The sequence below is a fragment of the Ambystoma mexicanum genome, chromosome 5p (genome assembly GCF_040938575.1).
Source record: "Ambystoma mexicanum isolate Mex_15411 chromosome 5p, UKY_AmexF1_1, whole genome shotgun sequence".
In the NCBI taxonomy this organism is placed as follows: domain Eukaryota; kingdom Metazoa; phylum Chordata; class Amphibia; order Caudata; family Ambystomatidae; genus Ambystoma; species Ambystoma mexicanum.
Window position 1 is genome coordinate 1,368,170,523 of NC_090930.1, and position 22,679 is coordinate 1,368,193,201.

Genomic DNA, 22,679 nt, shown 5'->3' on the forward strand with positions numbered 1-22,679 from the left:
TTGGTTTTGGTTAACAGACCCTTGGGATACCTTTATGGCACCCATGGGTGGGGGTACAACCTTGTACCCCTAGTGTATGTTTTTGGGCACCTGTGTGTGGCCCACAGGCCCACAGGGTATGGGCTGGTGGCAGCTCCATGTTGAATTTGACAGGTGCTCTGAGTATCCTCCATTATGGGATGCCCAGGCCCTGCCATTGGAGTCAGTTGATTCCTGATAGGAAATGAGATGGCCCCTGTGGCCTCTTGCTTTCTATTGCCTGTTACCTTGTTTTCCCAAAGTCCTGGGAAGCCCTGACTCTGTCCCTCCCCCTGACTGGCTGTTGGGTAGAAGTTCCATATATGGTATTGTGGGGGAAGTCCAGGCCAGACTGGCTGGAGCCTTCCCAATGACTGTATGTGGTGGGTACGCTCTTGGAGTGGGACCTGGGTGAATTGAGTGTGTGACGAATATGCATTTCATGTTATGGGTGTCTAGTTTCTGGTGTTTGACACAATGACTGAGACAGCCCTGCCCGAAACTGATATTGATGCATTGTTGAGTGCTGAATGGCTGGGTGCTTGTCCCAATCCACATTCCTTGTTGTGAGTGTCTGGATGGAGAAAAATGGCCTGAATGCACTGTGAGCCTGATTGGCTGCCTGCCTGCATGAATGCCCTTCTGAATGATTGGTTGCCTGAGTGTGACCGAGCAGAATGAATGAGAAACCAAACAGTATATCTGGGGACCTCTCACTGATGGAAATAGTTCAGAAGCTGAATTTGAAACGTGATGCTTACCTTGAAGCCCAGCTAGAAGAAGATGGTTTGCTGCTGCTTTCCTTCGACGCGATCCGAAAGCTGTCGTGTCTCCGAGAATTGATCCAAGAGAGGACCTGACTAGGTGACCTCTTCCCGAGCTATGAGGGAACATCGTGCACCAGCTAACCTTCACCAGGGCTCCCCGGAAGTCAGTCATCAAAATGCTGCTAGCCGGAGACGGGGACCGTCGAGAAATCTGAAGCAAAGCGCCTGGACATTGAAGTCCATCGCCGTCGACGACCATCATCGCTGACCAGAGCCGCAACGCTGCATTGCCTAAGACATTTTAATCAAGGACTCCCTTGCTCATCACCGTCAACTGCCTTGTCCTGCCGGAGAAAGTTAAGGTCGCTGACGAACCAAGGAGAATCCGCTGGTGGATTTCCCACGACCCGAAGTCCTCAAAGACGTCGACGAAGATCCGAAAGCCAGGGGGCTAGCGAGTGAGACACCTTCAGGTTTCTCACACCACTGACAGATGGGCAATGGACGCTCCCACCCAGGGACACACCTTGGAGTTTCAACGCAGGTGCCCATATATTCCACCAGGAGCCTCACATCCCTCAGCTCCTGGAAGAAGTGCGAGCCATATTACGGAAAGGATCGATAGAGCTTGTTCCCCAAAGACTCCGGGTTTCCCCGAGCCTGTTCCAAATACTTTCTGGTAAGAAAGAAGACGGGGGGGTTGGAGACCCACCTTGGACCTGCACTGTCTGAACGAGTAGCTGAAGTCCCAACAATTCAGGATTGTCACGTTGCAGCACGTCCTCGGCCAACTGGAGGAAGGGGATTTCTTGACGTTATTGGACATAGAGGATGCATTCCTACGGTTCTTGGTACAAGGCCAGCTCTACCAGTTCAAAGCCCTACTGTTCGGTTAGAAATTGCCTGGTTCCGGTGGCGGCCCATCTGCGTCTGCAGGGCAAACACGTATACCCATACCTGGATGATTGGCTGATACACGCCCGCTCTCGAGATATGGCCAACGAGCACACAAAGGAGACAGTCTGACTTCTGACGGAGATGGGATTCTCCTTAAACTATCCAAAGTCCTGCTTGATGCCATCGCAGAATGTGCTGTTCGCCGGTGCTAGACTCAACACAGTGGCTTGCCTGGCGTTGCACTTGGACAAGGGGGTAGCAGCCATGCAAGGGAAGGTGCAACAACGGTCGCCGGCGAAGACGGCCATGGTGCAGACCATCAAGTCGTTGATGTGAATGATGTCGTCCTGCATCTACCTCATCTGTCTGTCTGTGTGTTAGGCAGAAACCTGTGCAGTTCCCTTAGGGACCACTGCAAAAGATTTAGGACTACAGGTGGTTGGCAGTAAACCCAATTGGTAGCAGTCTGTAGCACCCAGATTTACCTGGTAGCTGTGGCTGAGCAGTCAGACCTCTCTCAAGATGAGTTAGGCAGTATATAGCGTATACACAATAGGTACAGAGATACAGTAGCACAAGCAAACACTGACCAGAGCTTTGGTGTAAAAGTATATAATTATTTATTTAAAGACACACTAGTAAATTACACTAGCACAAAAAGAGGTAAGTAAATTCAACACAAAGTCACTATTATATATATACAACCCTAATTACTTATTAGACAAGTCTTAGTGAGAAACACCACTTATTTTCAGACAGAGGTGAGCGCTTAACATAAGATGGCACCCTAATAAGTTGTAAAAAAGGGAGGGAAAAGGCAAAGTTATGAAAGCACACAATTTCAATATCTTCCAAAGAACCACAGTGAGGCAGGTTAGGCAAAGTCTACTGGAGAGCAAGGCAAGGAAGTTCAAATCCCAGACCCACTCTTAGAGAGAGCAAGCAAAATGTGTCCAGGATCACACAGTGGGGTTATGCCCAAAGAGTCTTTGTAGATAGTTCACAAAAGATTGAGATGAAGTCAGGAAAAGTTAGATAACAGGCTCCAGGCTAACCCAGGTTAGAAAGTCGAGGATTTACTGTCACCCCGAACGATCTGTCGCAAGGGAAGCCAGGCGGGACACAGTACCTGAAAGTGGGAAGAACGCTCCAGCGGGGGCAGTTGTTCCTGGCAGCGGTTGCAAGTTGGTGTTTCGTCCAGAGGAAGAGGAGGTCTCGACGTGGAGGAAAGCTGAAGGTCGTTGCACTGCCAGGGAAGAAACTAGCCGCGGAGTTTCCCGGTTACAAGGTACTACCCTTTTCTTTGCGGTAGTGGTAAACCGTGGTATTCCGGTTGCCGGGGTGCTTCGCACAGGCAAGGCGGCCACAAGATGGTCCAGGAAGGCGAAAAGACGGGCAAACTGGTTATACCCACCAGTCAAAGGAAGAAGACTGTCCGGGCTGGAGATCTCCTCTGTCGTCGGGAAAAGTGGTGAGACGGTTCAGCAGGGCTCCACCAGTGGTGTCGTCATTGCAGGTCGGCTCGGCTTCTCCCTCCTCGGATTCTTTAGGTCCTGTGACGACTTCTGAAGTTCCAGTCCCCAAAGCCCTGCTTTTATGCAGAAAACCCCCATTCATTCAGCCTAGCTGTCACTCAAACATACTAAGTGGTGAGCCGGGCGGCTCACCACTTGGGCCAATCAAACAAGAGTTTGACTTGAGTTGCCGAGGGAACTCAGTCCCGGGTGCCTAAACCCCCTCCCACACCCACTGTGGTACCCAGACAGAGTGGCACCACTTTTGGAGGCTACTGTGGAGAAGCCCGCCAAAAAGTGGAACAAAGGGCTCGACTTGGGTTGGAGTCACAGAAGCGAACACAAACGCCATTTTGGAACCAAGGTTTGGCAAAAAATACCAACCGGTGAATTTATATTAATTTAATAAACCAGCGGTATGTTCGAGGCTATTTTAAAAAGTGGTAGCCTCGAACAATGGGAAAATCCCATAGGGTATATTCGCGGTCGAATATAAAAAAGTAGTATCCAATGCCACAAGCCAAAACTCGGTCGGGGGGGCTGGACAGTGCCCCCTCGAACAACAGACCCCAGGGCCATCGAATTGCCCCGACCAGTACATCCACAATATGATGGTTTGTACTGGTTCTCTTCACAATTTGAGACTAGTAAAGCCAATGGTGACTTTACATGCCCTGGGAGACAGTAGTCAGTCCCAGGGTATGGAGTGTGTTTGGGGGTCACAACGACACCCCTGGGTTACTGCACGTAGGATGCTGTGTAACCCATATATCAAAAACACATGAAGCCCTATGGGGTAAAGGACCCCATAGCCCATAGAACACATTCAAAGTCAAAGGAATACCTCAAATCATGTCTAAGAGTGGGAGAAAAAGAGTCTCACTCATAGCAGGAGAAAAGATAAACCCCAAAAAAATCCAGCAAAGCTGCTGGGGGACTCACTAGGTTTGGGAAATTAGCAGTTACAGAGAATTCTCCCTAACACTGTGCAGGTTGCAAATGCGACCCCTACAGGAATTCTTGGACGCATGTTGGATGCAAGTGTCCGGGCAAATCGCAGACTAGATTCCTTTAAACTAGAAGTTCTTGCGGGTGATAGAATGGTGGGGGGTGCGCTCACACATCGCCCGGTGGATGGGATTTCAAACGCCACCATACCAGGAGACGGTCACCACTGACGCATCGCTGGAAGGTTTGCCGGCTCACACCGGATATCTACTCACCAGAGGACTGTGCCTTCCAGAGGAGAAGGATCTGCACATCAAGTCTTTCCTTCCATCTCTGAAGGGCAAGGTGGTGACGATCTTCATGGACAACAACACCACCACCATGTTCTACGTCAGGAAGAAAGGGGGCACTCGATCCCCAGCGCTCTCCAAGGTAGCTCAGGACTAGTGGCACTGGGCCATCAGTCAGGGGATGTTCCTCGTCCCTCTCCACCTGGCAGGCGTCAAGAACACCATCACAGACTCCCTCAGCAGGGAGCTGCAAACCTGTCACAAGCAGGTGGACTGCCTGTTCGTCAAATGGGACAGACCACGATTGATCTTTTTATCACAGCGGCGAACTCCAAATGCAAGAAGTTTACCAGCAGATTCCACCAACAAGGAGATTGGGGGATGCGTTCTCCTTCCTGTGGTAAGGCCTGTTTCTGTACGCTTTCACCCCCTTTTCCTCTCCTGCTACATGTCATCAACACACTAAGACAGTGTTGGTGCCAGATGATACTTATTGCCCCGTCGGGTCAGAGGCAGATTTAGTACCCAGATCTTCTCAGTCTGTCGGCGTCGCCTCCAGTCAAGTTGCTGGTACTTCCAGACCTGCTCACTAGAGAAGGAGGTGCAATCCTGCATCACGACCCTCAATTGTTTGTGAACTTTGGTCCTGTGAACCATGGGAAGACATTGTCCAAGGCTTTCATTTCAAGGTGGCTCTCCGGCTGCATCATGCACTGTCATCGACAGGTGAACCGGCCCCTACCAGGCCGTCCGAGAGCCCATTGCACCAGAGCGATCACTGCGATGGCGGCGTTCCTGTCTGGTGTGCCCCTGCTAGACATCTGCAGGGCTGCTACGTGGCGGTCCACGCACACCTTCACAAGGTTCTACTACGTCGACAGGGATTCCAGGGAGAAGTCCGGAGTCGGCCAAGCAGTGCTACGCAGCATGTTCTCTTGAGGTGAGTCTGTTCCGGAGGTACGATTTAATTGCTTCTGTTGAGTCTTGCCACCTCCCATGGTTGTGTTATGTGGTACTGCTGTGTATTCGTTATTCATGAGCATGTGAATCCATGTCAGACCCCATGCTGGAGAAGGAACAAGTTACTTACCTGTTACTATTGTTCTCCAGTATGGGTCTGGCATGAATTCACATGCAAACCCTCCCTCCGACCCCTCTGCTGCTCTTCTTGGTCATACTGCCACTTTACGTGCTTACCAAATATGAAAATGGCTGCCAGAGGAGGGACTTGGGGAGAGAGCTGTTGTTGGATGGGGTCATTATGACTCGGAGGACAGTGATTGGTTTAAAGGAGAAATACAGTTTGTAAGTGAAACTGTTTTTTTTTTTACCAAGGATTCCCAGCCTGACGACAGGGAATTTGCTTGAGCAAGTGAATCCATGCCAGACCCATTCTGGAGAACAATAGTTACAGTAAGTAACTTAAACCTCATGGCTTCTTCATTGTATCTTTGGAAGCTAGTCGCTAAACCTCTGCTGTTTTACTTTAGAAGGACATGTCTGGTTTTAGTTTTAATAGCTTTGTTTTTTTTAAATAATGGTCACTAGGTGCAAAACCTGTCACACTGCCTGAAAATGTATCAAATCAAGGCTGGTAGTTTTGTGGAAGGAGCTGTCAAGATATTGTTTTCTGCCAATTCCTTCCCTACTTCCTGTTAGGGGAGGGCCAAGAGTGGATGGCAACACGAGTAAAGCATTGTTCTCTGACATGAAGACAGACTTCACCTCTCCGGTTGAAATCCTGCATCAGGGCTGACTTAACATTTAATTCTCCTTAATACATTGTGTACTATTGAAAATGGGGTCACATACACTTATTATTACAGTGCTTGAAAGTAGATAACGTCTGGCAAGCTCTGCATAGGAAATGATTTTATTAATAGTATAGGAAGCAGCTGTACTAATTTTCTATCTCACACTTTTCGCCTAGGCTATTTTGTGTACATAAGTAAATTAAATTGGATGAATCGTTTGCTTCGAAAAGAAACATGCACTGTATTAGTGTGGTCTTATTTTTCTTATGTTAACAAGCTAACCTTAGTTGGTGTTGAAAAAACTCTTGTTTTTCTTTCTGTGTTTGAATAAAATATTGTGAAGGCGCTGGAGGATCGACCAAGTACATTGCTTGTCGACCAAGGAGACAGCAGCAGCCCTTCTTTCAACCATTCAGACACATCCCTTCTGTCATCCTCATCGCCCATGGATGAGCTTGAAGAAAGGAGATCCAGCTCCATAAAGAGACGCCAGTAAGTCTTATCCTAATCCATTTTGATTGCCTGCTTTCTAAATATGGCATTCCCAAGCATTGTTACAAAATTTAGCACAGTTGATCATTCAGAAAATCCTGTTTTACTGTTTGATTGCGGATTACATTACATTACAGTGAAATTGATGGCTGCTCATTCCTCAGCAAACTAGATGAATTGCTTTGCAATCACATCTAAGCAGAATAAATGTACCTCTTATGGCAAAGTGTCAACTAACAGAAGATGCACATATGCTAGATTGCAGTTACAAATAATGTATTTGTTGGCCCTACTCACTGGTATAGTGTTATTCCAGAATATTCACCTGTAGACCACAGAAGCATATGACATATATGCAGCATATTCTCGGTCTCCGTGAAAAATTATGAATAACCTGACATATTCATATTTTAAAGGCACTACTCATATCAATGCCAAATGTCTTGCTTACCAGCTGAAAAGGTACAATGTCCTCACAATAGCTGCTTTTAGTCTCAGATGAAAATCAGCAACACTTGCATACCCATATCATCCGGGTGGGCTAGATGTCCTCGGCCTGTAATTATGTATCCACTCGGGTGTAGAACATGGCCTTGTGTCTTGATGAGGGATGTTTGGGTGTGTGCACAGTTCTTGAAAGGCCCAGACTGAAGCTGTGTGGAACCAGAGCAGCTAGCTGGACCAGGAAGATAACTGAAGGTTCTTTGGAACTACAAACCAGCAGTCTTGACACTGAATGTGTGACCTGATGTATGTGCCCATTCTTCTATGGAGACCCCTATTTTCACTCAAACTTAGCATATGAAATATACACAATGCTTAACCTATTTGCATCTTTTATAGTGGGAACTTGACTACCCAGAGATGATGTCCCTCTCAAACTCTCGAATACAGTAATCTCTTTGATGCCAGACAAAAATAACTTTGATCCTGAAACCTTGTCCAACTACATACCCTAGCCAGACTTTTCCTGTACCACTGAATATCTTGATAGCCACTTTTCCTCGCTCATTTTGCTTGCTCATTTTGAATCTGGGCACCTGAAGGTATTTTTATTCTTTCCTAAACAATCAGACCGAACATGTCAAACCGGTTTCCTCTCATCCAGAACCACTTTTATCAAGTATCATCCCTCTTGTTGATCCTCAACATCTAAATTGGTCCACTGGCCTATATCCTGAAAGCACAATGCATCGATTACCACCTTTACACAAATGCAACCTAAAGGTGGATGATCGATCTGGTGCTCATGCAGCAATGTGTCGGTTTAATTCAAGCAGTAGATGCAACTTAAGTGTCCCCGCACCAACAACCACATGATGGTGGTCTTGTTTATTTAACAGGTACAGCCTATTACCTATTTTGTTCAGCTGGCGGATTTCATTGGGGTTACCGTCCAACACCAGTCATGGATGACTGTAACTTGGGCATACACTTTTACCAGCACCCTCTCTTTAATTCTTCAACGGAATATGTTTCATTCATCGAGCTGTATGGAACCCTTCACTTACTATGCATACTCCTCAAATTGCCTTGCTTCCAGCAGAAATAAGTTTCAGGCTAGACTACTGCCTGTCAATCTATACTATATTTCTGAAAGAGCGTAAACGAGCTCTCAAAGCACCAAATGTCCAGGACCTGTCGGTCAGCTCATGCTTGTCTTGTGACATTTCACTCCAACGTCATGTTTGTCCTAAAGACCCTTTAATCACTCTACATCAAAAAAGTTGCAATTTAAGAGCTTTTCACTTTTAAGGCACCATTTGACTACAGCCAAGCTTTCCTGCGTTTTTCCAGGCATACAGGCTATCAAGATGTTTGAGAAGATTCCCCCAAAGCACATCTGCAGTGTGACTTTGCATCTGTCCAACCAAATGAAACCGTTTGCCAAACCATATTGTCACACTCTGAGCTCTTTAGTCTGAAGTTCAATTTTTGCACTTTTGATTGTGCTTTATTCTACAGGGTGTCACAAATCTAAGTATCAAAACCAAATGAAAGGGCATTCACTTTATTGTGCTCTATGGTGTTCACATCTACGTATGTATTTGAAACCTCATTATATTGTTCCATATTGTGCTCTAATATCTTTCATATCTTGGTATGCATCGGAAGTCATATTGCTCTGTAGCTCTATTGTGTTACCATCTAAGCACGCCTAAGAAAGCTCATTGCATTTTCCTATTACGTGCCCTATTCTGTTTCACATCTAGGTATCCCTAAGAAACTCACTAACAACCTAATACTCAACCACCCTCACTCGCCACATACTCACTAACCATACCTAGACAAACAGCTAGCAAAAACCCTCTCACTCTGCCCAAACGCATACAATTCTCCATCACTCGAAATTAGCTTGCAAACCTAAACATACAAAAAAAGCACCCAGACAAGTCAAACACTTGAAGCTACCCATCTGTACACTAAACACATCCAGTCTACGTATCAGTGACCACCTACAAAAGAGTCTCGCACAGATGCCAATTGCTCCTGGTTCTACACGAACCAATAGCTAAGTACAACTTCTTGTCTTTTCCCTTTACCCCCTAATAACCCTCCTACCCCCATCACCATTTTCTCTTGCAGATCCACGCGAGCACCTGGAGACAGTGTAAATGGAAGCTGCGCACAGTATAAATCCCAATGACCTAACATAACTTCAAGGAGAGTTTCTAGAGTTCTGCAGCGGCCTGAAAGTTGATGTCTTACTAGTGGTTTGTGATCAGGCAGCACACTAAGATGTTTGTATCCTCAGCTCTCATTGTTATTTCACACTTGACTGTTTGAATGCCTTATGACTGCCAATCAGCCACGAACATACATTGCTAATTCTATCCACCAAGGTTTTACCTACATTAACACCAGTGAGAAAACTGTTTTATAATCTAGGTTTGTGTCAATAAAATATACAAAGCGGTATATCCATTAGATGAGAGGATTAGCTGCAGAGGAGTCCCTGTAAACAAACAGAATCACAAATATATTGTTTGCAAGTCTATAATTTTACATTATATAAAAGTGCAGAGAACCAACAACCATAAAGGTTGGCGAGTCCTTACAGTGTAAGCTAAACAATGTTGCTGCATATCATATGAGAACTACAAAAGTAGTTGCTTCTGGCCGCCACAATTGCAAAAAACACACTTTGAAATGATTTAGTAATTTTAGACTGGCAGGGATTTAGCGATTACCACAAGGAAGTGTGAATGATTTGCTGCCAGGCACATTGAATACAACTGTAAACATGTGCCTGTGTACCCTTAAATATTTGCAGGTTGTTAGGGAGGTGTTTCTGAAGCCATTTGATGAGACGTTCAACAAAATGAAACTAGTAGTGTATGCCAAGTTATCCACCAAGTTCATTCAAACTCTTAATGGTAATGTGACCGAGCAGACTGGCTTCTCTTAAGGAAGAGGGTGCTACCAATGTACAGTTAGTGCCACACAATTACACAACAAAATAATCCAAGCTATATATACTGAAATACATATTCTTTATCAGAAGCGCAAGTAAAAAGAAAGTCACATTAACGTTAAGATCTTTGTGAGAGGTATAGAATTATAAAAAATAAAGGGGCCCAGAAAGCTCCCTACACGCCCAAAACTAGTAGAAACAGATAGGTGCACAAAATCATAATCAGTATCTAGAAAGGCTTGAATGGTGTGAGTTGCAGCGATTTATCCAGGAATAATTTATATAAAATTAAAGGAAAGTTTTGAGAATACATTGAATGCCAACAATGTAATGCCACATTCTCTGGTACTTTTAAGGACTTTAAGAAGTTATGCTTTTCAGTATGGTTTAATGGGACAAACTCAATAGTTCTCGGTCGGTTACAGTGAAACGGTAAGCAGTTGTTAGTTTAAGGTCAGGCAGGAGAATGGCAGAAACCATCCAGCTGTTGAGCCTTGGGGATCTCATCCCAAGGCAAACAGACCCAGATTCGGCAAACCGAGGCATGCTGAGGGCTGGCTGCAGGGTCGATACACAGGCCCACTTAAGATGGTCATGATCGGGGGTGGTCCAGAAGGAGGACTGCACATGGTGCCCAGTGGCCCTAAAGAACAGGAGCACACTGCGGGATAGAGGTCAGAAGGCAACTCATACCAAGGAATGCATGAGACACCGGTGTAGGTCTCGCTGGATCTTTGGATTGGGTCCAGCCAGATTACCCTAAAGAATTCTTATTCAGTTTTCAAGTCGATTCCAGTGCCAGCACCACAGGATCCAATGCCAAGGGAAAACTCTTCAAGAGAACGAAAGCAAAGAGGCCATGGTAGCAGTGGCTGCAGGAGGCTCACGGGTAAGTTACATCACAGGTGGCTCCAGGGAAAATAAAGGATAAGCAGAAAGCAGCAGGAATGGTCCCTCTGCGAACAGCTGTAGAAGTGGGCGGCTTGATGCCCCGTGACCAAGTAGACGATGTGGAATCTGATAATAGGACCAATGCGTTGTCTAGTGTGCTTTTAAAATCTCTCCCAAATGTAACATTTTTTTTTTCCAAATATGTTTTTATTGGTATTTAGGCATGCAAGCTTAACAGTGCATTGTCAGAGACGCCTTTCCCAGTAGGCATGCGAGTAAGATACTACAACGAAGAAGAGAAACAGAACAGAAAACATAAACGGAAAACAAATAAGCCTGACGATGGGCGAGTCTTTGGGGTTCCAGGGGAGAGTCAGACGGGGGGAATGTCAATAGCAGGGTGTAGGGGGAGCTGAATGTCTTAGGTTGACGGGTTAAGGGGGCGGAGCGTTCCGCTTGCACGGGTGCGGAGCTCTGACGAGGTGCAGACTTCCCGAGGTCTCGGGTGCAGGAGGGGGTTGGGCAAGGCCTGAGACTGTTTGCTGGTGGCAGAATTGTGTCCTGTTCCGCCTTCCTCGGCGTGAGTGTATTAAGCCTGTATCCCGATCCAGCGAAGGTTGGGGGCTGTCGTTAGGCCACAATATTGCCTTGTGTAATCCAGGAAGGGGGACCAGATTTGTTTGAATTTGGAGGTATTGCTGAATCTTATGGCCAGGATTTTTTCCGCCGCCACTGTCTCCCAACATTTGGACCACCACATTTGTATGGCTGGGCCCTCAGGGTTCTTCCAGAGTCTGGCCAGGGAGATCTTTGCTGCCGTCAAGAGTTGGATGCATAAATCCGCTATGTGGCCTGTTAGCGGGAACTGGCTCTCGCCCGTAGCTCCCAGGAGGACGATGCCTGGGTCCCAGGGGATTGTGAGGCCCGTTATCCCTTTGATTTGATCCAGGGCCTCCCTCCAGAACAGCATGGACTTTGGGCAGGTCCAGAGCAGGTGGATCAGCGTGCCCCGGTCGGGGCAGCCCCTCCAGCATTGTGGGGGTATGGCCGGGTTGAATTTGTTCATAGCCTCTGGGGCGTGGTACCATCTGTAACACACCTTGTAGGCGCCCTCTCTGTTTGTCGTGCATCTAGAGCTCTTGTTGGCCCGGGACCAGATCTGACTCCATTCCTCCGGCTCGATGGTTCTGCCAATGTCTTTTTCCCATTTGAGCATGTACGGTTCTTTTTTGGACGGGTCTGACCTGTCGAGCAGTTTGTATAAGGTCGAAATTTTCCCTTTGGGGGGATTCGATGTGAGGGTCCGCTCTAGGGCTGTTAGCTCTCTACCGCCTAGTTTCTTGGCCACCTCCCTGGATAGCCAGTGCCTGAGCTGGGCTTAACGGAATCTTTCGGTCTCGGGGATCGAGAATTTGGCCTTGCATCCCTCGAAATTTAGCGGGTTCCCATTCTCGTAGAAATCTGCCATGTTTCTCAGGCCGCCCTCCTGCCATCTGTTGAAGGTGTTCGGGACGAGTCCTGGGGAGTAGTCAGGGTTGCCCCAGATTGGGGTGAGCGGACCTGTCAGGCTTCTGCATTTCCAGAGTTGAGCCGCTTTCTTCCAGTTCGACACTGTGTTCCACATTGCCGGTAGCGGGCCTGTGTGCCTGGGCATGTGTTACTCACCGCTCCGTAAATCAATCAGGAAGGTAGATAGATGACCTTGGAGACAATAAGTACACAGGAATCGATATTCAGCCTCCAATTCCAGCTCCCCTGAGTGCAAGACTCAGGCTTCCTCGAGAGAGGGGCTCTTCTTTACAACGTACCTCTCTGCTGTTTCTATTGGAACAGGCAGAGATGTCAGTTGAATAAAAGAGCGGGGAGAACACACACCGCCAATACCAAAGCTGCAAAGGACAAAGATGTTAGACAGTGCTGACAAAACAAGTAAGCAGTTGGAACAACTGAAGTGTTCTGAGTAACTGCTGACGAATGAGTTGCAAAGACAGCAGGAGCAGGGAAGGACAATCCAAGTAACGTTCCGTGACAAAATACCAGAAGATCACGACAATGATAAGAGCATAGAGAAGGCAGTCCAGGGGCAGTCCGGGTCGATACCATAGCGGTCTAAGAAGTGCCAATGGAATAGGAGACATAACAATCGAAAAGTTCGGGCGAGGGTCGGAACCAGGAGATCAAGTTGGAATTTCGTGACAAGATTTCACGAAGGAAACTGACATAACCGCAAATAGTAAGAAACACTAATTAGCAGCAACAAGCCCGCTGGAAGATGGTAGTTTTAAACATGTAAGGGGGGCGTGCCTTGTTGTACGTCCTTCACGTACGAGACGTGTCAGCTGACACGGGTTCTGCCGTAGCTTGTACAGACGCCATGGCAACCTGTATCTGCTCCACAAAGGAGCCTGTGAATGGGACTTGCGCCACAGGGACATTTTCCTCTGCCGAAGTGTAACAGCATGTTGCCTGTTTTCATGTGGGGAAGTGCTTCAATCGAGGTGGTGCTCCAGTCCTCTTCCAGCTTCAGCCATCTGGCCCGATTGGTGATTGTTTTCCAAGCAAAGGCGTGGGAAAGCTGGGCTATAAGGCAGTATCTGGCCACGTCTGGGACCCCCAGGCCACCGTTGGCAGGCCCGCAGAGCATGATGTGTCTTGGGATTCGCAGTTTCTTGCCCTCCCAAACATATTTCAAAATGGCTCTTTGCAGTTGTGGCAAGGCTTTCGTGGGAACGGTTGTGGGGAGCGCCAGGCAGAAGTAGAGCAGTCTCGGGAGCAGGTTCATTTTCAGCGCTGTGCTGCGGCCGAACCAGGAGATTTCCTGCTTGCGCCAGCGTCCCAGGTCGTCTCTGAGATCTTTGGTTAGTTGTGGGAAATTTGTTCTGTATATGTTTTCCGGCTTAGACGGGATCTGGACTCCCAGGTAGTTTATCTGTGCTTTAGCCCACTGGATTGGGTAGGAGGCTTGCAATCGCTCATGAGGCGGTCCGGCACGTTGATTCCCATAGTTGTGGACTTGGCGATGTTTATCGTGAACCCTGAGGCTTCTCTGAATTCCTCCAGCTCCTTCCATAGGGCCTGCATGGACCCCTCTGCTCGGGTGAGAGTGAGCAGTATATTGTCCGCGTAGAGGGCTGTTTTGTAGGATTCTCATTTAAGTTCCAAGCCCTGGATTGTCGGGTTGCTCCGGATCCTGCTGGCCAGTGGTTCCATGGAGAGAGCGAAGATAAGCGGGGAGAAGAGGCAACCCTGCCTGGTCCCCCTCACAATGCTGATTTTCCTGGAACAAGCTCCGTTCAGTCTCAGGTGGGTGGACGGACGCTGGTAATTGGCGAGGGCCCATTTCCTAAAGTTCGGGCCAAACCCATAGTGGCGGTGGCTTTCTTCTATGTAGCCCCAATCCAGCATATCGAACGCTTTGTGTGCGTCTAATGAGAGGACCACCTGGGGGGTGCCGATTCTGTTTGCTGACTCGATGACATTGATTGTTGTTCTAATGTTGTCCTGCGTGTTGCGGCCCGGGATAAACCACGTTTGATCCGGGTGGATGATGTCTGGGAGGATGGGGGCTAGTCTGTTGGCCAAGATTTTGGCAAACAGTTTGGCATCATTGTTCAGCAGCGTGATGGGTCTGTATGATGCGCATTGTGTGTGCTCTTTGCCCGGCTTCAGGATAAGGAACGTGGAGGACTCTTCCATGGATGGTGTGGTGGCCCCCGATGTTAGAAAACAGTTAAACAGGACAGCCAGCTGCGGTGCCAGAATGTGGGCAAACGTCTTGTAAAATCTTGTTGTGAGTCCTTCTGATCCGGGAGACATGTTCTTCAGAGTGCGGATCGTGTCGGATACTTCCTCCGTCGTGATTGGCTGCTCCAGGGCTTCTAGTGCCGGGTGTAGCGGAGGCTTCTGGGTGGCAGCCAGGAAACTGGTTCAGGCTGGAGCGGTCATAGGGGGCCCTGCCATGATGCCTTCATGATGCTGCGTCATAAGGTCGAGCTTCTCTGCCTCTAGGTAGCGCAGGGTACCGCCGTGGTCAGACAGGCACTGGACGTAGTTCCTCGTTTGTATGTTCTTCCGCTTGTGCGCTAGGAGGCGGTTCGCCTTGTTGCTTTTGAGATAGTAAAATTGTTTGGTGTACAACAGGGCTCTGGCCACCCGGTCTGCCTGGTGCATTTCCGGTTCTGCGTTTGCTAGTTTGAGGTCTCGGCCGGTAGCTTTAGCCAGGCGCTTTTTAAAGCTGCTTTCCAGCTCTATTAATTTCCTCTCCAGGTTGGTTTGGTGTGGTTGGTTAAGTCGGCGGAGCCTTGCTGTGGCATTCATGGCTACCCCCAGGATCACTGGCTTCATTGCATCCCAGGTGGTTGCCCAGGCGACTTCCGGGGTGGCTTTCTCCTTGAAATGGTTCACGAGTGTTTCTGCTAATTCGGCATTAATGGCTGTGTCCGAGAGGATATGGTCTTGGAGTTTCCAGGGCCTTTTTTGGGGCTTCAGGAGAACCCGAGTGCGTAGGTTCAAAGTCACTGGCGCGTGGTCTGAGATGGTGATGTGTCCTATGTCGATTCCTTCCACGCAGGGGGCTAGAGGCCAGTATCAGGTCAATCCTCGAGTATCCCTTGGATACATGCGACAGGTGTGTGTAGTCTCTTGCTCCTTGGTTGAGGAATCTCCAGATGTCTATGGTTTCTGTTTCCCTTAAGAATTCGGCCAAGGCTAGGGTGTTAATGAAGTCCTCTCTCGACGGCGGGAGAGTTTTGTCAAAGTTAGGGTCTGGTGGCAGGTTGAAGTCCCCCCACCCCCAATTAGCAGCTGGCCTCCGGCAAAGGCGGCTATTATCGGCAGGAGCTTACGGAGGAAGGGGCCTTGGTCCTTGTTGGGGCTGTAGATGGCGATTAGAGTGATCGGTAGCTCAACCAGTAGGCCTCTGAGTAGCAGGTATCTGCCCTCGGGATTCTTTTTGGTGGTGACCTTGGTTAGGGCAGATTGCCGCTGATGAGGATCGCAACCCCCCTTTTCTTTTGCTTCGCCGAGGCAAAGAAGCGTCTTGGATAGCTTCGGAAGTTGATGCGCTTCTCGTCTGGCTCTAGGAGATGCGTTTCTTGGAGGAAGACTATAGCCGAGCCAAGTCGAGCTAGCTTTTGCTCCACGAGTTTCCGTTTCCTGGGTGCATTCAGGCCCCAGACAAATGTTACATTTTTCATAAAATCAAGAGACCATAATGAATATCAAGCTGCAAAACTATGGTTCCCGATTGGTAGTGTTGTTTTTCAGCATCATTGGTGTGATGGTAGTGTTTGTATCTGCTGATTTGGATATTGGTTTGGGTTCCTTCTTCCCAGTGTTATACTCCTGGTCATGTTATCTATTGCCCTTGGAGACAGGACATCCACTGTGTGACGGTGAGCTGTAGTCACACAAACATGTGTCTTCGTTAAACCAGTGCTCCTATTTGGCATAGTAAATTTGTGATAGTTTGACTGGCTTTGCACAAGCAGCCATTTCACTTGTTTTCACGGTGTACAGTGATAATAATGAAATTGACAATAACGAATTACTTTAATAACAAAGCCTAAATAATGAAAAAATATCGAATTTCTTTGTAAAAGTATATATCTGGGTGGAGTAAGGGATTAAAGAGGGGGGAGGTGGGTGGGGTGGGGTGGGGTAATAACGCTAGGGAAACAGGAGGCTTGTGGGGAGACACCCCAAATTGAAAAACAAAAAGAAATTAATGTTTTTGTTAATTTACATTTGTTAAAAATGTTTTTGTTATTAGTGAATTTGTTATTATCACATGGAACCATTTTCACGATCAATTTGAAACACAGATTTTGACACAGCACAGGTTTTTCCCGTTTGCGCCACTGCCTTTGTTACAAATTAAGAAAACACATCAATACTGAGATTAAATAACAATCTAGGCAATCTCAAATGGATATTTTTAATTTTCAATCTTCAAATAGTAGGTAGACTTTGCTGACACATCCACCTACTATTTGAAGATTGAGAATTAAAGATGTCCAGACTGCCTGAATTGTTATTTAATGTCATTACTGATGTGTTTTCATAATTGGTAACAAAGGCAGTGGCACAAACGGGAAAAACTTGTGGAGTTCAGATTTTTTAGCTTCTTATAGCTTGAAGCTATCTCCTTTTCCCCTATTTGCAGCCTATACGCTTTTATTATAAGGTGGCTACTTAAATCATAAAGTGGTTAGCGCAGTGGAACATTAGCCCGTTTTCTAATACAAATTTCAACACAGTTGGTATGTTATGGTATACACTGGTGTGATATACAATCCTGCCACAAAGAACCTTACAGTAGTCCTCTTTAGATTGAGTTTTGCTGCACAATCCTGTCCAGTCACAGCCACAAGCGTAGAAGAAAATTATCTATGAAGACTCCATATTCATAAGTTTGGAGCGTTTCTGTAATGAAGATTTGAAAATATTTTATTGAGGTATTTCAAAGAGACAAGCATTTCATCGAGGGCGTTGCAGCTTCCATATTACATTTACAGTATACATGTTTGCGTGTGATCTGCATAGGGGAACAGCTGTAAAGCAAAGGGTGTCACAATTACTTAGGGCGTTTCAGATGATGCAAATGTTAGCATTCATCCTGTGGTTAGCTTTCATTTGTAGTACTGGTACAGTACTATACTACAAGCTGTTTGTGGGCCATATTCAGGTCTTTTTTGGGGCCTGCTTGTTGAGTTTAGGAGAGAAGATGGGTTGGCGATAATAAAGAAGAGAGAATGACAGCAGGTGGGTGGGGAGAACATATACGGAAATGGCAACACGCCTTATTGCGAGTGTGTTACTGCTTACCGCCATGCTTCTGCTGTTTTCTTATAGCGGCTGTTACATCTGGGTTCTCTTTATGGGTAACTCTCCCAAGATGACTGCCGTCTTTCCTCAGCACTTGTCGTTTGTTCTGCTGCAACGGTCCAGCAGGCGCATGACATCGCCTCAAGATGGGGGTAGCGTTCCGATCCTGTGGCTATGAACGTCATGACACAGTAATAAAAGAATGCTGCAATCCAACCCCTGCGTGTCGCAACACTCAGGTTAGTCTTTTCCTCTACTGATGCTCTAGCTGGGAGGTATTTAGATCGAGAGATTTGGATGAAGCGGGGTGCCAGGCCCCAGAAAGCCTTGTGGATGATGCAGAGGGTCTTGTATTTGATCCTTGCAGCCACCGGGAGCCAGTGGAGAGATTTTGGGGCTGGAGAGATGCGGTCCATTTGTTGGAGGGGTCGAAGAGAGGAAAGGGGCAGATTGAGGAAGAGGCTGTTGCAGTAATCCAGCCTAGACAGGACCATGGCTCTAGCGCCATTGAACTTCTGGGGGAAGGTGAGGAAAGGGAGAATGCCCCTGGGGAGGTGGAGCTGAAAGTTGGCCTTGTTGGCAAGGTCTGTGATGTGAGGGGAGAAGGTAGAGAGGAGTCAAAGATGACACCAAGGTTTTTTGCTTCACAGGAAGGTGAGGGGGCCCAAGGAGGGCGGCCAGAGAGTGGAGGGAAACCGGGAGCAGGCATCTCGATGAGAAGGATCTTGGTCTTACTGGCATTAAGGTAAAGATCATTAGCTGAGCACCATGCCTGAAGAGCGGTTAGGCAGTCAGGTAGAAGAGAGGAAGAAGTAGTAGTAGCAGAGGGACTCTTGAAGGAGAACATAATGTTAGGCAGAAACCTGTGCAGTTCCCTCTGGGACCACTGCAAAAGATTTAAGACTACAGGTGTTTGGCAGCAAACCCACTTGGTAGCAGTCTGTACCACACAGATTCACTTGGTAGCTGTGGCTGAGCAGTCAGACTTCCCTATAGAAGAGTTAGGCAGTATACAGAGTATTCACAATAGGTCAAAAGAACATAGTAGAACAAGTAAACACTGACCAGAGCTTGGTGCAAAAGAGATATAATTATTTATTTAAAACCACATCTAGAAAAACACACAGGCACTAATAGTAAGCAATTCAAAAACACGGTCACTAAAAGATATACACTTCCTTAGAAGAATATTAGACAAGTCTTAAGTAAAGCCCCACTTATTTTCAGACAGCGGTGAGCGCTTAACGCAGATGGCACTCTAATAATTCGTTTTAAAAGGGAGAGAAAAGCAGAGAATAAATTGAAACAGGTCCCAACACTTTTACAAGAACACAACAAGAGAGGAAGGCAAAGTAAAACCGTGAAGTTAGAGTTCAATAGGCTGAATCCACTTTAAGAGGATCAACGAAATGTGTCCAAGGTCACACGGTTGCAGTGCACAAAAGTCTTGAAAAGGTTCAAAAAGAGTTGGACCAAAGAAAGGGACCAGTTAGAAGGTCAAGGCGGCCAGCCCAGTCCAGAAGGTTAATGGGTTATTATTACCTTGTAGCAGTCTTTAGAAAGGGAGGCCTGGCGGACACAGTACCTTAAAGTGGTGAGAATACTCCAGCGGGGGCAGTTGTTCCTGGCAGCGGATGCAAGTCGGTGCTTCATCCGGGGGAAGAGAGGATCTCGTTGGGGAGGAAGACAGGAGTCCGTTGCACTGCCAGGGAAGAAACCAGCCGCAGAGTTTCTCAGGTAAAAGGAGCGGTCCTTTGATTCGCGGTCCATTGGTAAGTGGCTAGCCGGTTGCCGGGGTGCTTGGCACGGGCAATTCGACCACAAGCCAGTCTGGGGTGCGAAGAGAAGAAGGTAAACTGGTTGTGCCCACCAGTCAGGGGAAGAAGCCTCTCCAGCCGGGAGATCTTCTCTGTCGTCGGGAAGTGGTGAGTCGGTTCCGCAGGGCTCCAGTGGTGTCGTCGTGGTAGGTCGGCTCAGCTTCTCCCTCGTCGGATTCTGAGGTCCTGTGGCGACTTCTGAAGTTCCAGTCCCCAAAGCCCTGCTTTTATGCAGCACACCCCCATTCACTCAGCCTAGCTGTCAATCAAACATGCTAAGTGGTGAGCCGGCCGGCTCACCACTTGGGCCAATCACACAAGAGTGCGACTTGAGTTACCAAGGTAACTCAGACCAGGGTGCCTAAACCCCCTCCCACACCCCCTGTGGTACCCAGACAGAGTGGCACCACTTTTGGAGGCTTCTGTGGAGAAGCCTGCCAAAAAGTGGAACAAAGGGCTCGACTTGGGTTGGAGTCACAGAAGAGAATACAAACGCCATTTTAGAATCGAGTCCTGGCAAAAAATACCAACCGGCGAATTAATATTAAATAAATAAACCGGCGGTATGTTCGAGGCTATGAGAATTAAATAATTAAAGTTGGTAGCCTCGAACAATGGGAAAATCCCATAGGGATATATTCACAGTCAAATATAAAAAGTAGTATCCACTGCCACCAGCCAAAACTCGATCAGGGGGGACGGAGACGTGCCCCCTCGACTAACAGACCCCGGGGAAATCGAATTGCCCCGACCAGTACGTTCCACAATATGATTGTTTGTACTGGTTTCTGTTAATAATTTGGGACTAGTAAAGCGAATGGTGACTTTACATGCCCTGGGAGACAGTAGTCAGTCCCAGGGTATGGAGTCTATGGTGGGGTGTCACTATGACAACCCTGTGTCACTGCACGGAGGGTGCTGTGTAACACACATAGTAAAAACACATGAGACCCTATGGAGTAAAGGACCCCATAGCCCATAAAACACATTAACAGTCAAAGGAACACGATAAATCATGTCCAAGAGTGGGAGAAAAAAGAGTCTCACTCTTGGCAGGAGAAAAAAACAAACTCCAGAAATCCAGCAAAGCTGCTGGGGGACTCACTAGGTTAGGGAATTCACCCTAAAGAGAGAATTCTCCCTAACACATAACACTGGAAGTGAGGAGAGAAAGTGGAGATCAGGTGGGCCAGAGGGGCAAGGTAGATATTGAAGAGCCACAGTGATAGGACAGAGCCCTGAGGGACACCGCAGGCAGAGTGTGAGGTGGATGAGAGGAAAGGCCGAGATGCAACTGGGAAAGACGGTTAGATTGGAAGGAGGTCAGCCAGGCCTGTGATGCCAAGGGTATCACAGAGATGATTTATGAGGTTGGCATGATTGACCATGTCACAGGCAGAGGAAAGATTTAGGAGGATGAGAGCGCAGATGGAGTTGGAATCAAGATTTGCAGGTTTTCAAAGTTGTTAAGGAGAGCTATTTCCATGCCTCTGGGTGCTCTGAAGCCAGTCTGGTGGTCGTGGTGGCAGCCCACAGATTCAGTGTGGTGGATCAGCTGGGGGATGACCAGTTTCTCCAAGAATTTAGACAGGAAAGGGGTGATGAAGATAGGGCGATAGTTAGCCGGGCAGGGAGGGTCAGCAGATGGCTTTTTTAGGAGAGACTGCACAAGGGGGAGTGCTTGAGGGGTTGTGGGAAAGAGCCAGTGGCAAAGGAGTGGTTACAGAAATCGGCCAAGGCAAGGGCGAGAGAAAAGATGTTGTCTTTGATAGTTCTGGAAGAGCAGGGGAGCACCTGTTTGGAGAAGACTTTCATAGAGCAGACTACTTTAGAGACCTCATGCAGTGCAATGGGAGAGAAGGAGGAGGGCATTCTTCCTGGAGACCATAGTGCCATAATTAGTACAAAGAATAGGGTTTGTGATTTGCTCGCACCTTTTGATGCTGTACTAACTCTTTTGTAAATCTGTTGCATTGGGTGTGCTCTAGATTGATGTTTGTATATTGTCCCTTTTTCTTATTGTTTGTTGTGTCGATTTTTGCTGGAAAGAAACCGGTGTTCCTATTTTTATATTATGCACTTGCTTTATATATCTTGCTTTCCAACGGACAGTCTTCGGCGGCGTTGTTGCTTAGTGCCACTCTGTCCTCCTTGTGTTTGTTAATTGCATTTATTAGTTTGATAGTTTCCTAGCTCTATGGTGGGTAGACCGTATTCTAGTTGGAGATCAGTAAAACTGAGTGGGGAATCATTCACCCCCAGTTGCTAAGTGTAGAATATTTGTTTTCTCCACCCATGTGTGCCAATATAGAGTTTTTCTTAATTAATAGTTAGCTTCGGGTTAGGCCATAAGGGGAGGACGCTAAGTTTGGTTTGGATTGTTCCAAGGGTTTCAGTGGACTGGGTAAAAATACTGGAGGAGATGGCCAAGATTGGATGGTCCTTATGAGTCTTTGGGTTCATCTAGAGGCTGCAATCAAATGGTAATGGATCAGAGAGGGCTTCTTACATTTCAACCAATCTTGGAATCTCTCCTCTTTCTCTTTCAGGGCAGTATATGGTTTGGTTGATTTGGGTAAATATGACGACATGGTATCCCCCTTTCAATGGATTGCCTTTCTCCTGCAGATTCCTCATCTGATAGATATCCTTATACAGCTCTGCTGCTTCGGAAAAACTTCAACAGGGGGCGTAGTGGACCTAGACTCGGCCGGCAATCATCGATCCGTCTCGCTCAGTGCTCGATTGTCTGCTCCGGACGTCAGGCGTTGTGTATATAGGCCACATTACTATGTCCCACACTTCAGTTCCTTTATTCCGCATGCTCGACACGCGGCTTTAGGAACACGTGATAGTCTTCGACTCTACTTGACGTATTTTCGTCAGAATTCAATTTTTTCTTCAACCATGAAGTGTCTATCGTCCGGGTTTCGGTTTCAAGCAGTGTTTCATATGGCACTCCAAAATGTTGGTTACCGACCCACATTAGGTTGCCTCTGGTGCCTCAGCACGGATCACGACATGGAGGGGTGTGCATTGTGCACTAAAATG

At 47.3% G+C, this 22,679-nt stretch overlaps 1 protein-coding gene across 1 annotated transcript in view; it reads left to right on the forward strand.

The window, feature by feature from the left end:
* TRIO (trio Rho guanine nucleotide exchange factor) overlaps positions 1-22,679 on the forward strand; it is a 3,834,156-nt gene that overhangs the window by 3,776,491 nt on the left and 34,986 nt on the right. Inside the window, exon 38 of the mRNA XM_069613780.1 lies at positions 6,532-6,680. Coding sequence (XP_069469881.1) covers positions 6,532-6,680 — 149 coding nt within the window. The remainder of the gene's footprint in view (positions 1-6,531; positions 6,681-22,679) is intronic.